The sequence below is a fragment of the Physeter macrocephalus genome, chromosome 16 (assembly GCF_002837175.3).
Source record: "Physeter macrocephalus isolate SW-GA chromosome 16, ASM283717v5, whole genome shotgun sequence".
Classification (NCBI taxonomy): Eukaryota; Metazoa; Chordata; class Mammalia; order Artiodactyla; family Physeteridae; genus Physeter; species Physeter macrocephalus.
Genome location: NC_041229.1, coordinates 31,575,534 through 31,589,781, shown reverse-complemented (window position 1 = coordinate 31,589,781; position 14,248 = coordinate 31,575,534). Strand labels below are relative to the sequence as shown.

Sequence of the window (14,248 nt, the reverse complement as noted above, 5' to 3'; positions counted from 1 at the left end):
TCTAAAATATAACTGACATCAGTCTCTATCTCTCTATACTACTCCATTTTTCCTCATAGCACTTTTCACTACCTCATGTATTCTAGTAGGAAAGAAAAATAAATGCAAGCTTAATGAGCATAGGGACTTTGAAGTTTTGCTCACTACTGTATCCCAGCACCTAGAAAGTGCTTGGCACATAGTAAGGTGCTCAGTATTTACTTCCTTCATAAAAGAATGAATTATTTTATGGTTTTTGAAGTGTGAAAAGTTAACCATTGTATTTAATTCATATGTCTCTTTTAACAAAATAGAGAGACTTTAGTGTAATACTCTTTTTTATTGCTTAAATCGTACTTATCTTTCCTGCCAAGAGATAAAACTTATAAATGTCTCAAATTATCTTTCTATTATCCAAACATCTAATCTTAAAGCCATTTTTTTAGAATCCATACAACTTAATAAAGGACTGTACAACTTAAATAAAACATGAAAAACCTGCTTAACATTTTGAAGAAAGGAATAAATAATTTAAAGATGAAAAAATAGATCTGTAATTTTTTAAAAAGTTGGTAACATTGTGTTTAAATTTTCTTTTCTTCTTTGGTATCATTGTAAAGCAACATCTGAATGAAGAATGATTATACGAGTAAACATCTGTAGGCAACTAAGAAACCAAGTTATGCTTCTTAATGCTAATACACCATGTGACAAAGCAATAAGGTACCTATGAGTGATGAGATATCAACCTAATAATATAGAAAAAACTAGACTTTCAGGAAGGCTAACCATGCCCAAATACTTCAAAAAGTAAGCACAACCTTCTCACTTTTATTTGCTCTTTACACTGCCCTACTTTGCTTACTCTCTCTCAAATTGGCCCTGGAGAAACAGACTTGTGATGATAGCAGTGGGAATAGAATCAACTTAAATTCCTGTGACTAGGCCAGTTAAAAATTTGCAAAGATAGCTAATCGTCCCAATATACACATTTAGCCTTTCTTTGTCAAGATTATCTATTCTACCCTCTTGGCATGGTTCTGAAGGGGGCTTATGTGTTTTGTGTTTTAACTCAAAATTGGATTTGTTGTGGCACTTCTAAATCTCAGTCACCAGAACACATTCCAATCTGAGTCATTGTATCCAACTTTGCAAAAACTCTGTTTTAAATAGCTTCAACTGGAAAAGTTTATTATTTGAACTCTAAAAATGAACAAATTGATTCACAAAGACAGAGGCATTTGAATGGTGGGCGAGTGATTTTTATTCTGTTTGTACATTCTGCTTCCAATCTGGGAGTTTTTTCCACACAAAAAGAAAGAAAGAAAAAAAAATCTGGCTGAAATACAGTCAGAATTTATATGTACTTTTAAAATGAGCTCCAACAAAGAGTTTCAGCCTTTTTTCAAATTTTTACTTGCAAAACCACTAAACCTGGTGGCTAAAAAATCCAATTTTCCATAAGAGCTTGAAACAATTTCAATATGATGATCTCTTTTGGCATATCTTCCCAGGAGATTACTAAATTAAATCTGCACTACTTTCCTGGCCGCCGATGCTTTGATGGTCTATTTCCAGAATCTGGCAGCAAGGCTGGCACCATTAAAAGCCTTTGAAATGCGACGTTATAAGTAGGTAAATGGCAAGGAAGACGACTTGCAGACGGAATGGCAGAAGCGTCAGGGAGTGGGTGAGAGAATGCAGAGAAAGGAAATTTCCACTCCACAAAGCCTTTTAAAAGAGATGGTGTTTGGGGATAGTGATGCTCCATAAAGACACAGCTCAAACCCCACAGCAGGACTAGGTAGCTAAACAACAAATCCTACCCTGAATTATCCCCGAGGCAATCATTTCAGAATCCCCACGGTGGCGTTTGCCTGTATCTGAAGATTTTGCGTCTCACTGTCTTTCATCACTCTCAATACCCTCACGAAAACATCATCATAAAAAGGGAGGTAGAACGGAGTCAGGCTCCGAGGCACAAGTCAGCTCCCCAATCCTGCGAAGACTCGCGTCCCTGAGGATGCTAGGGCTCCAGGCCGCCTCCCGCAGTCAGCTCAGAGTGGTGGGGGGAGCAGGCGGGAGTCCGCGCCTCCTATTGGCTGCCTCTGGCGCCCCGCCCCCACGCCCTGGTAGCCGTCGCGAAGGACGCGGTGTCGGTTGGTTGTCAACATGGCGGAGGCGTTGGGGTCGCGGCCGCCACCTCTGCCATTGCCAGGCAAGGTCGCCGCTGCTGCAGCTGCCGTCGCCACCACAGCCAAGAGCGCCGCTGTGCGGGAACCAGAGCTGCCGCGGCCAACCTTCCCGCCGCAGTGACGCGGGGCCTGAGAGACGGAGTGCAGGGAGGGGCGGAGGAGGAGGAAGCCGGAGCTGCCATGAGGGAGGCTCTGGGGGCGAGCCGAGAGGCGGCGCTGAGGTGAATGAAGGATGATGACCGGGAGGCCCGGAGCCCGGAGCGCGGTCGCGGGACTGGGCACTGAATCCTTGGACACCCGCGTCAGAGCCCCCCTCAGCCCTCGGTTGAGCGGCGGGCGTCACCGACCTGGCGCTTACCTGTATCCTTCCAGCCGTGGCTGCCGGCGTAGCGGTGTTGGAAGCGGGGCCCATCTTTTTTCCCATTAGATTCCCATTATCACAGATGCAAGGTGACAGAAACTAGCTAGTCATCTTAGTGCGGATATTTGTTTCAGTAACTGTCGTTGCTCCCCTTAAACCTGAAATACCATTTTATCCTATTCTAGGACCGCTTTCCCGGCCACCTTGTTATCTCACCCCCATTCAACTCTGGTGTAAATTTTTTGTGAGTTTTCAAATAGATCAACCGTGTGTTCTACGGGGATTGTTTTGTCTTCTAGAGTTATGCCGTTATGCTCTTTACTTCACATTATCCACCACCTGATTAATCATGCTGCTTGGAGAAAAGAATTCAACAAATAGGTAAAATATTTTACCCTGCTGAAACAGTCCGTTTTAACAGTTAACCTAGCACTTCCCTAATTTATTCACCAGAGCTGCTAAAGCCTAACACAGTTGGTTAATTTGTTTTGTTTTCCATCCTCTGCCCAGGCTGTTGTCAGAGAGACAACAGACAGAAAATGAGAAGCAAAGGACCCGGAGGCTTCGCACTGGATTATCTCTGACCTGTCCCTAAGAATTGGTCTAGCCCACCTTTGAGACTGCTGTTGGTTGCATTGTAGAAAATTGAAAGAGTTTTGTTTTCAAAATATGTAAACCATGTTTATTCCTTCAGAGAATGTTATGATAATTAGAGTGTAACCTTTGTATTCTCAAAGGACTTGGTTGGTAGTGATGGTGCTGTATAATCATCTTCATTCTTGTCAGAGAATGGAGTGTCTTCACTTTTCAAGTTAAACCCCATTTTCTTATCCTTAGTGTCTTCCACTTCTGGGATGTTGCACTTTTAAAAGCAAGTCAACAACCAATTTTCATTTAGTGCCTGCTCTTTGACTAGGTGCTTGGGATACAACTCTAGTGAGGACAGATATGTACAAAGCTTAACTGATGGTAAAATATCCCCCCACTGATCATGCTTTCCTCAAGCTTTTAACCCTTCTGTCTTTTCTTTCTTTAGTCAGCTTCTCAGAAACCCTAACCTGCAATAGCAGCTTCTAATTCTTTTCATCTATTCATATTAACTCCATTCACTTTGGCTTTTGCCCTTACTACTCCTCAAAACTGTCCTCGCTCAAGAAGTAATCTGAAATAAACTGTATTGCTTTCTGTATGGATTTGATTCTGTTCCCTTGACATTGTATTTTCTTGGACCCTGAACTCCTATTACACTGACCCTGATTTATAGCTAAATCAGAAAATAGGGAAGCACTGTAAGTGGCTCATTGACAAAGTGTATCTTTCCATCATTTTCATTAGTGAAATGGTCATAAGCTTAATATTTTTAAATTTATGAGGTATGAATATTGATACAACAAAGGAAATATTTGTAAATAAATTCAGCAGTACCTCAAATGAACAAAACAAAATAGACATAATTACAGAATTATGTTGGTTTCCTATAAAGAAATGTATTACTAAAAATATACTTGAATTATAAATATATAGTTAAAATTAAGAAAGTTGTAGATGATCATTTCAATAGATGTCCAGAGCTTTGCTAAAATCCAACAACTTTTGCTAGTATGTGTGTATATATATGCATTTGTATGTATATATAATAAGTATATATAATATACTTTTTGCTACTTTATATATATATATTTGCTAGTATATATAAAATTAGTATATATATTTAAATTGGGATAGAGGAATTCTTTTGAATGTAATAAAGACTATGACACTAAATCAAGAATATCATTATGTTACTAGTTGGAGAAACACTTAAACACCTTTTGTATTATTTTGGATGTTCTTAGTATCTGTAATGTTTCATATTGGATACCTGGTACAAAGTAGGTATGCAAATTTTTTGAATTAATGACTAAATTTAAAAAATGAACTGCAGACTTAAAATAAGCAAGTGGCTTGGTAAAATTTCTACATGTGACTTCCAAATATGAATTCAATACTCAGAGGCCATCCAGCTTTCTGTTGAAGTTCTCTCACTCAAGTCAGAATTCCCTGACTCTAAAGGCAAGGAACAAAACCTTATGAAGTTCATCTAATTAAAATTAGCTGAAATTCTATAATTTCCAATTTCTTAAAATAATTCAAATAGAAATAGAATAAAGAAGTGAAGGTCTTTCATGTCCCCTTCACTCTATACCTCTTGTTTTCTCATAAATATCTCCAGTCTTTTCCCCTTCCATTTTATCCTAGCCTCCACCTTGCCTCTCTTTATTCCCTACCCAGTTTACATCCTATTCTTAATTATCTACACATATTCTCTCACCAACATCCTTGGTTCTTTGCACTCCTATTCTTCCTCAACCACCCAGCAACTACTACAACCCTATTTCTCTACTCCTTCACTCAACAATAAAAATGCTGTCAGAGAAAAAAATCACAAAACATCTACAGCTTGATGGTTTCCAGCTTCACCAGAAGAAGAAAAGGGTTTTCTCTTGTTCCTCTTAATTAGTTTCTGTGCCAGATCTTGATCACCTCCCGTCACTCGCAGTAGACTGTCTTACTACAATACTTCATAAGACAATGGATGCCATGAACTCCCTCAGGTCCCTCGAACAAACAACACAAACCTTCTTACTCCCATCACCACCCTCAATCCCCTACCCTGCTTTTTATTCCAGGCTCGCTGATGGGATATCACTTTTACTGTAGAAGGTGAATCCATTCACTGGTGCCCAATTTTCATCACCTCTCTTCTCAGTAACTCTGGATTGTAAATTATCCTAACTCTCTCTTACAATTTACTTCCAACTTTTGTCAAATAGCCTTCTTTCCCTACAGCCTGTAAACATGCTCTGGTCTTAACTATCCTTAAAACTAACAAACCCTTTTAACTGTGTTCTAATATCTCCTGTCTCCTTAGTCAAACCTCTAAAAAAGTGTAATCTAAATTCACCGTCTCTACCTTAAGTCATGTTTTACACTACATTCCAAAATAAGCTTGAACTGATAAAAAGGGTAAATATAAAACTAAATACAAAATCATAAAGGAAAACTGACAGAAAATAGAGCTTCACCTTTTTCATAGTTTGAAGGTATAGTAACTTTACCTTTTGAAAAGAAAGAATCAATTTCAAGTGAAAAATATCTCAAAGTTAACTCATTAATTTAAAACTTCAGCATAAGGGGAAATTGTATAATTAAATAAAACAAATTATCTAGGGAAAATACTTGTAGTAACTATGACAGAGGGTTAATTTACTAAATTAATTAATTAAAATTAATTTAATTTTTTAATTAAAAAATTAATTTACTGAAATTGATTTTTTAAACGACATTCTCAATAGATAAATGTCCAGTGACTCTGAACTAACAATTCACCAAAGAGGAAAATAAAAATTAGTTGCCCAACATGGCAATTATTCTATTTTGCTAATACATACATAATAAAACGTGACTTTCCATTCGGTCTTTCTAAAAACAAGTACTACCTTATGCTCATGAGGTGTAGAAACTCATGTTCATATATTTCTAATGACATGTAGATTTATAGAACTCTTTTAGAAACCAATTTGTCTGTGAGGAACTAAAAGCTATAAAAATGTGTATACCTTTTGTCCTAGTTTATCTACTGAGAGTTTTCTCCAAGGAAGTCATTCAGTAAGCTTTAATTAAGCCATTACCATATTCCAAGCACCATGCCAGGCATTGGAGTTACAGAAATATAGAGGAGACACATATGATGTACCCATGAGGGTGTCAAGTCATCCAGTGAGGGTTAGAAAAAGCTTCGTAGGGGAGGAACTGCTTGAGGTGTCCCTGAAAGGATGAGTAGAATTAGCCAACAAGTGCCAAAAGATAATGGCATACTACATCATGGCTTGTTCTGTTAATAAGTATCTTAGTGTGGCTGGACATCGGAGTCATGCAGGGAAATGTTGAAAAATGAAGTTGAAAAAACAGACCAGATTATAAAATGCTGTATATTCCAAGAAATTTGTAATGCATCATGAAGGTGATAGGGAGATTTTAGAGAACAGCAAAGAATGAGAAACACAATGAGATTTGTGTTTAGCTGGTTTTGTGGAGGTTCAAATGGAGGATGGCAAGTTTAGGAGTACTGTAATAAGATGAGTTAGAAGACTACTGAAGTAGTCCAGACAAGGGATTTAGAGCATCTGAGCCAAGTCTGTGGAGAGGTACAGAGAAGAAGAAAAAGAATCTGGATGGCTCTAATAAACTTGACAAGAGTATGGGTTATATGATTCATAGTTATTAGTGATGGTAACATATTTAAAACAACCTAAATGAGCTACAATTAGAAAAAGACTAAATTGGGAGAGGAAGAGATGAGGATGAGGTGGGGTAGATTAGGCTATGCTTTTAAATTATAATCATTATGTATTACGTGCCCGTAGTATTCTTGGGTTTGTTGTTGGTTGGTTTTTTTTACTGTTAAATATATAAAAATTACCTTCCTTTGGACAAGATTTAACAGTGATTCTTATGGAAATATCTTACCTTTACAATACAGCTTGTATGAAAAATAAAAGTTTAACCAGCCATCTAATATTTTTTAAATTTGGATACCATACTTTGAAGAGATGCAAAGGAGCAGTATTTTTTACAACTCGGCAGGCAATATTATATATGTATTATATATAATACATATGTATATTATATAGAGAAAGAGACATTTAATTAAATCTAACAATATATAGTTGTCAGAACATTATTACAAACATTACATTTGTGATTTTCTTTATGTTCCTGTGGTGAGACTTCAAGCATGTTAAACAGAGGGCAGAATTATCTCCATATGCATCATAGGCCTGCATATTTCTCACCTGAGCCAAAGCAACTTCTTCCTTTTCTCCCCCCACAATGTTGCTCTTGGATACCCTGAAAGGAAATTGCACTTTCCTCCACTGCCATGTTGTGACTTCATAGTTAGCCATCTTGTTAAAGTCTGCCTCTTTCTAATAAAGTACTCTATTAGAAAAGAATAAGCTAAATCTTTAGCTGTTTCTGTGCTAACAACAACAACAAAAAATCAGGTTGCTTCCCTTTCTGTTTCATTTTTATAAATCCTTCAAAAGAAACTTTAAGTAAAAATATTGTGTGTGAGTGTGTGTATTTGTTTATGGTGAGGTAGTGCAAAATGTTATAATACAGGTAAATTAATTTTGAGCAATGGCATAAAAATGGTTAAATAGCAACACAATTGAAAGCTCCCATTAGCAAAGTTTCAAATGACCAAAAACTTCAAATAAACGTGCTTGTTTTGAAATATATAAGGTTTTTTTTTACTATGTTGATGCTGAAGCACTGCAGGATCCTAAAATTAACACATTTTGAATTAACAACTTATGTACAACATAATTTATTATTTAATGTATTATATTGTTTTACCATTAATATTTATGGCATATAAAAATCTTGATTAAATAGAACTCTTAAAGAGAATTTCATACCTTTATTTTGAGGGGGGAAAATTTAAACACACTGTTTATTCTAAAAAGACAAATAGGCATGCCCTGCAATAAATAACTTCAGTACAATCTTGTATGCATCTACATCTAATGATGAGGTACTGAAAATGGTAATTGAATGACCACTTTTTAAAACTTCAAAATCATTAAAAATAGAAAAATGCTGTGATAAATTTGATAAAGGCATTCAATAATGCCAGTTGAAATGTAACTAAATAAGCTCGGACATCAATTAACCATATCAATTCAACTTATTTAAAGAAAGTTTAATTTTATACAGTAAATTTCAAATGAATGGATAATTAGGATAACTAAAATACTCCGTATCTGGCAAAATTCTGAGTAAACATTACTGTGTATGGTTTTCCTAATGGTTTGTTTTTTAACTTATGAGTAAATCACTAAGTAAACTATATTCCCAAACTTTCCAGTTATATTGCTATTTGATTTTTAATATTTGAATATGACTTTCATGCTATGGATTAAAGGATCTACTGAAACGTTTAATTCATCTGATTTCTATTAATGAGATATAACCTTCTTTCATTTTTCTATATACATGCCTAAGATAGTAACTTGTTAATAATTACTCAAATATCTGTATAATGAATGAAAGGATATGTAGTCTCCTTATCTGGGCTCATGATGTCTAAAAGTAATTAATTTTTTCCCCAAAGAAAGTAAAATGTATCTTCAGTTCTAATACCAAGTCAAGAGTTTTTTTACATAAAACATGTGCCGGTCATACACTAACACTGATGTGTACACATACTAATTGTTCCACAAAAAATCATTACATCATTAGTATGAGGCTGTAATTGTATTTATCAGATAGCACTGATACTCATCCAGTAAAGACATAAACCACTGTCCTTAACTTTATGCTGCCATTAGAGATATGAAAATCCATTTTGAGAAAAATTTAGAAGAAGAGCGCCAAATATTACTGCAGCAACAAAAAATATGTCGAAATCAAGCACGTAAATATTTTGTGGAGTCAAACCAGAGAAAAAAGTAAGTAACTGTATTTTATTCAGAAGCATAGAAACTCAAAGTCATAAATTAATCATTTCTCTACTTTGTAGCATTTTATGACCCTAAGTCATGAGTGTTTTATCTATAAAATTGATCAAGATTTTTGTGGCTTTAAATTTTATTATTTTTCTGCCACAGCACAAAGATAGTGATGTATCATCTAGTTTACTGACCATGACTGTAGCAGTCTTTTCTTGTCATAGAACTTATTAGTGTCATATTCACTTCTTAAAATGACTATAAAAGTATTCTTCATTTTTTGTAACATTTTATGATAAAAGGTTACCAATTAGCATTTAAGCTCTAATAGAACATATTTGATTTTAATTCATTATTCACTTGTATATAATTTTTCTATATGTGATACCCTCATTCATCCAGTCAGAAAAATGGGGAAAATACGAATAATTGTGGAAATATGATTTAAAAAATTTTATAAATGATTGCCATTAAAAAAAATACTTTCTGTATAAACTGGAAACTAAATAAAGTAAAAATGCAAACCATCCTATCCCTGCTTGACATTTTTCAAGATGTGTTTGAATTAGTAGATTTTTTTAATACAGAGTGGTTATGCCATTCTTATTGTTGTTTTTGCTACCTTGTTCATAGTTCTACAATAGGTGAATAGTAGAAAAGCCCTAGAATTTATTACTACATCATTGGGCATATGTTGCAAATTCCATTTGGGGAATACAAAATTGTTTATGTGTAATTTTTTTCTGGCACTGTATTCTCTTTAGATTAACTCTATATTGCCTGGCATAGTTGAAAGTATTTAATGAAGCTTGTTTTTGTTTTTGTTTTGTATTTATGTATTTCTGTTTTTCTCCTACCTTTCAGCTCCTGGAGCTTATACAAGGCACATGGTAGGAGTTCAATAAAAATGAATAATCATATGTTGAAAGGGTCATGGGCTTTGGAATCAGAGATCTAGGTTTAAATCCTAGCTCCATGAGTTAGAGCAAGTTATTTAATCTCTTTGAGCTTCAGTTTCTTATTTATGATTGGAATTAATACAATATTTTTCAAGGAATTGTTACATAGAGCAAAAAAGGTAATATTAGAGATGAATAGTTGAGAACGCATGTACAAGTATTTGTCACATAGTGCTCTTCATTAAGCTTATTTTGTTGATTAATGAATTAATATTTGTCAATTGTAAATTTTCTAATAATAGTCTTGCTGTATGAAATAGCAGGCTTTATATGTATTTGATTCATGAAGTTCCTACCTGTCTTCTCTCATCAAACACCCATAAGAATTCTGATGTAGAAAATATAGAAGAAAATTTTTAGTTTAAAATTCTAAGAGGCAGGGGCTTCCCTGGTGGCGCAGTGGTTGTGCGTCCGCCTGCCGATGCAGGGGAACCGGGTTCGCGCCCCGGTCTGGGAGGATCCCGCATGCCGCGGAGCGGCTGGGCCCGTGAGCCATGGCCGCTGGGCCTGCGCATCCGGAGCCTGTGCTCCGCAACGGGAGAGGCCACAGCAGAGGGAGGCCCGCATACCACAAAAAAAAAAAAAAAAAAAAAAAAAAAAAAAATTCTAAGAGGCAGAACATTTTCCAATACAATTCCATTATGTTTTATTTTTCTGTCACCCTACAGAGGGGTAAAAAATAAAACAAACCCTTTTTGTTTTTGTAAAGCCACATAAAACTTTATTTTAAAACACTAATCTTTTGTTTCTATATTTCACCTTTTAAAAGAGGACCAAATTATTTTTACACTTCTGAATTTCAGAATATGTCTATCATTATGGATTTTTTGGCCTATCTATCTATGCTTAACCTCATCTAAGTTTATGCTGTCTATTCATACCATGGTCAGAGAGTTTAAAAAACAATATTTTTCCTACAAGTAGAGATATTCTCCTAACACGGCTTTTTCTACAAAAAGAGACAAATTTATACTTTGACATTGTCAGTACTGTTTCCCCAGTAGTACTCAAAAGATGTTCACAGCACCAAGTGCTCTTTGTTTTACTTGCATTAATCACTTAAAATCACACACATTTTAATTTTCTTGTTATTTATTATTTTTTGCATTTCTATTGCCAGTATTTTTCTTGTATGTTTTTATCACATTCTTAAGTTTTCCATTCTGTCGCTCAGTGTCCATACAGTGGAGTCCCCTTTGTTTCCCTCCAAGTCCTCCTCCCTTCATCACTAGGTACTGCTACAACAGATACTGGTTACTACCTGTTAGACCTAATGCCCAACGAGCATCTGAGACTTCCCTTTATTGGTCTCAGGAATTGGAGCCACAGTTTCTTGCCTCATAGCATCACTTTTTTTGTTTTGTTTTATAACATTAGTTTGCTGGATCACATCCTCAGGTAACTTTCTAGTAGGCTTTCTAGTAGGCGAAGTGATTTTAATATATACACACTAAAGAAAATTAACTTATTTCCTACATTGTTTTTAATTTTCAACTTTAGAACTATCTTTTGATAAATTAGTGAATAGGCATTTATTCATCAGCAAGCATAGCTAATTGAGTACCAATTATTAAGCATCATATTGGGAGAAAAGAATAATTTTGGTTAATCTATTTTATCACTAAACATTAGAAATGTCAATAATATGATTTAACATGACTTCATGAGGAAAATAAATAGAAATAAATTTTAGGAAGTAAAGAACTCAAAAGGAACCTTCAGATAGTTTTAAAACAATATAATATAAGCATGTAGGCTTAAAAGTTCAGATGACCAGACAAAACTCCTATGGAACTATATAACTAACTGGCAGAATAAGAAAGAAAAGGACAGAATGGGGAAAACTGCCCAAATAAAGAGAAGAGGGAACACTACCAAGTGGTGAGAGACAAGCACTTAGGAAGAATCACTAAAATCTACAATTAAAAAAAGATTCCTTGCATATCCTATAGGCAGGAAAAAAAATTACCTAGAGAATCATGGAATGAATTACTTGGTGAACATGAAGTATGGGATAGCTGTGTTATCTATTTGTGAGAATGATGGAGTTTGGAGTTCCCCATGAAACAAGAAAAATGTACCTTAGAATAAATAAGAAGGAATTATACTTTAAGTAATAAGTCATATTAATCAAACCTGCATATATAGAAGTTTGGTATAAGCTGAAAAATATAAACAGATTCAAATAAATCCAGATATCAGTAGGTTTAAATATCCATGGGTGTATTATCCATAATATCTTCATAATATATTAAAGGAAAATTAAAGGAGTTTAGTATATTTAGAAGTTATCTTTGACCATTTAAAATGTCATACAGGACAGCATTTATTCATTCAACTAACATTTACTGGGTTTCATATACTAGAGGATAAAAATAAAATGCATGATTCTTGCCCTCAATTTACTAATAGTGAAGTAATAAAGGATGGCAATGCTATGCAATGAATAACCAGGAGTTAGGGTACTTGAGAGATAAAGGAGGACAATATGTGAAAAAGCTTAATGTTATGAAATAAAAGACAAAAGTTTTATGTGATTTAGGCACAGGAAAATGTGGAAGTGTATCAGGAAAGGAAGCTATAGAGTTGCTAGCAGTCATTTCATAAAATAACTTTTGTGTCAATCTGAAGAAATTAAACCCTATCCTTAGGACTCTGAGATGTTGTTGAAAGAGTGGAATCAGAGAAGTATCATGATCATGTTTATATTTTATCTCATTGTAGTAGAGGGGTAGAGGATGAATTGAAAGCACAGGCTGGAGGCAAAGAAGGCAGGTATAAAGCTGTTATAGTGATCTAAGCCAGAGAAGGTATGAAGGTAGAGTATGAAGGTAAAGTCGGGATTGAGTAGGTAGGGTCAATAGGAGTCAAAGGTCAGTTATGTGTGGTGCATGAAGAGCACTGTCAGAAATGGAATACTTATCAATTATGCAAATGTTATTGACATTATTAATATAAATCTTTCTAAATTGCAATGCATATTTCTGTAATCTTTTATACAAATTATGATAAATGCAGTTTGATCTATTCTTTATGCCTTAGAATCATTATTATGGGCATCAAATATTCTACTCTGTTATATTACTGTATTGTCCTTGAGCTATTAAGCTTTATTTAGTTTACAGTACTAGCCTCAACTGGTAAGCTTGGTGAATTCTTTTTTTTTAATTTAATTTTTATTGAAGTATAGCTGTTTTACAATGTTGTATTAGTTTCAACTGTACAGCAAAGTGAATCAGCTACATGTATACATATATCTCCTCTTTTTTGGATTTCCTTCCCATTTAGGTCACCATAGAGCATTTAGTAGAGTTCTCTGTGCTATACAGTAAGTTCTCACTAGTTATCTATTTTATATGTAGTATCAATACTGTATATAATCAATCCCAATCTCCCAATTCATCCCCCCCCGCTTTCCCCCTTGGTATCCATACGTTTGTTCTCTACATCTGTGTCTCCATTTCTGCTTTGCAAATAAGATCATCTATACCAGTTTTCTAGATTCCACATGTATGCATTAATATACGATATTTGTTTTTCTCTTTCTGACTTACTTCACTGTGTATGACAGTCTCTAGGTCCATCCACAACTCTACAACTGACCCAATTTCATTCTTTTTATGGCTGAGTAATAGCCCATTGTATATATTTACCAGATCTTCTTTAACCAGTCCTCTATTGATGGACATTTAACTTGCTTCCATATCCTGGCTATTGTAAATAGTGCAGCAATGAACATTGGGGGACATGTGTCTTTTTTAATTATGTTTTTCTCTGGGTATATGCCCAGCAGTGGGATCGCTGGGTCATATGGTAGCTCTGTTTTTAGTTTTTTAAGGAACCTCCATACTGTTCTCCATAGTGGCTGTACCAATCTACATTCCCAACAACAGTGTAACAGGATTCCCTTTTCTCTACACCCTCTTCAGCATTTATTATTTGTAGATTTTTTGATGATGGCCATTCTGACTGGTGAGAAGTGATACCTCACTGTACTTGTGATTTGCATTTCTCTCATAATTAGTGATGTTGATCATCTTTTCATGTGTTTGTTGGCCATCAGTATCTCTTCTTTGGAGAAATGTCTGTATAGGTCTTCTGCCCATTTTTTGATTGGGTGGTTTGTTTGTTTTTTTTGACATTGAGCTTCATGAGCTGTTTGTGTATATTGGAGATTAATACCTTGCCAGTTGCTTCATTTGCAAATATTTTCTCCCTTTCTGAGGGTTGTCTTTTCGTCTTGTTTATGGTTTCCTTTGC

The 14,248-nt window shown here is 35.0% G+C and overlaps 1 protein-coding gene across 1 annotated transcript in view; it reads left to right on the top strand.

The window, feature by feature from the left end:
- Positions 1-2,134: 2,134 nt before the first annotated feature.
- CEP126 (centrosomal protein 126) overlaps positions 2,135-14,248 on the top strand; it is a 95,303-nt gene continuing 83,189 nt past the window's right edge. Inside the window, exons 1-2 of the mRNA XM_024115304.2 lie at positions 2,135-2,534; positions 8,910-9,029. Of these exons, the coding sequence (XP_023971072.2) occupies positions 2,407-2,534; positions 8,910-9,029 (248 nt within the window). The 5' untranslated portion in view covers positions 2,135-2,406. The remainder of the gene's footprint in view (positions 2,535-8,909; positions 9,030-14,248) is intronic.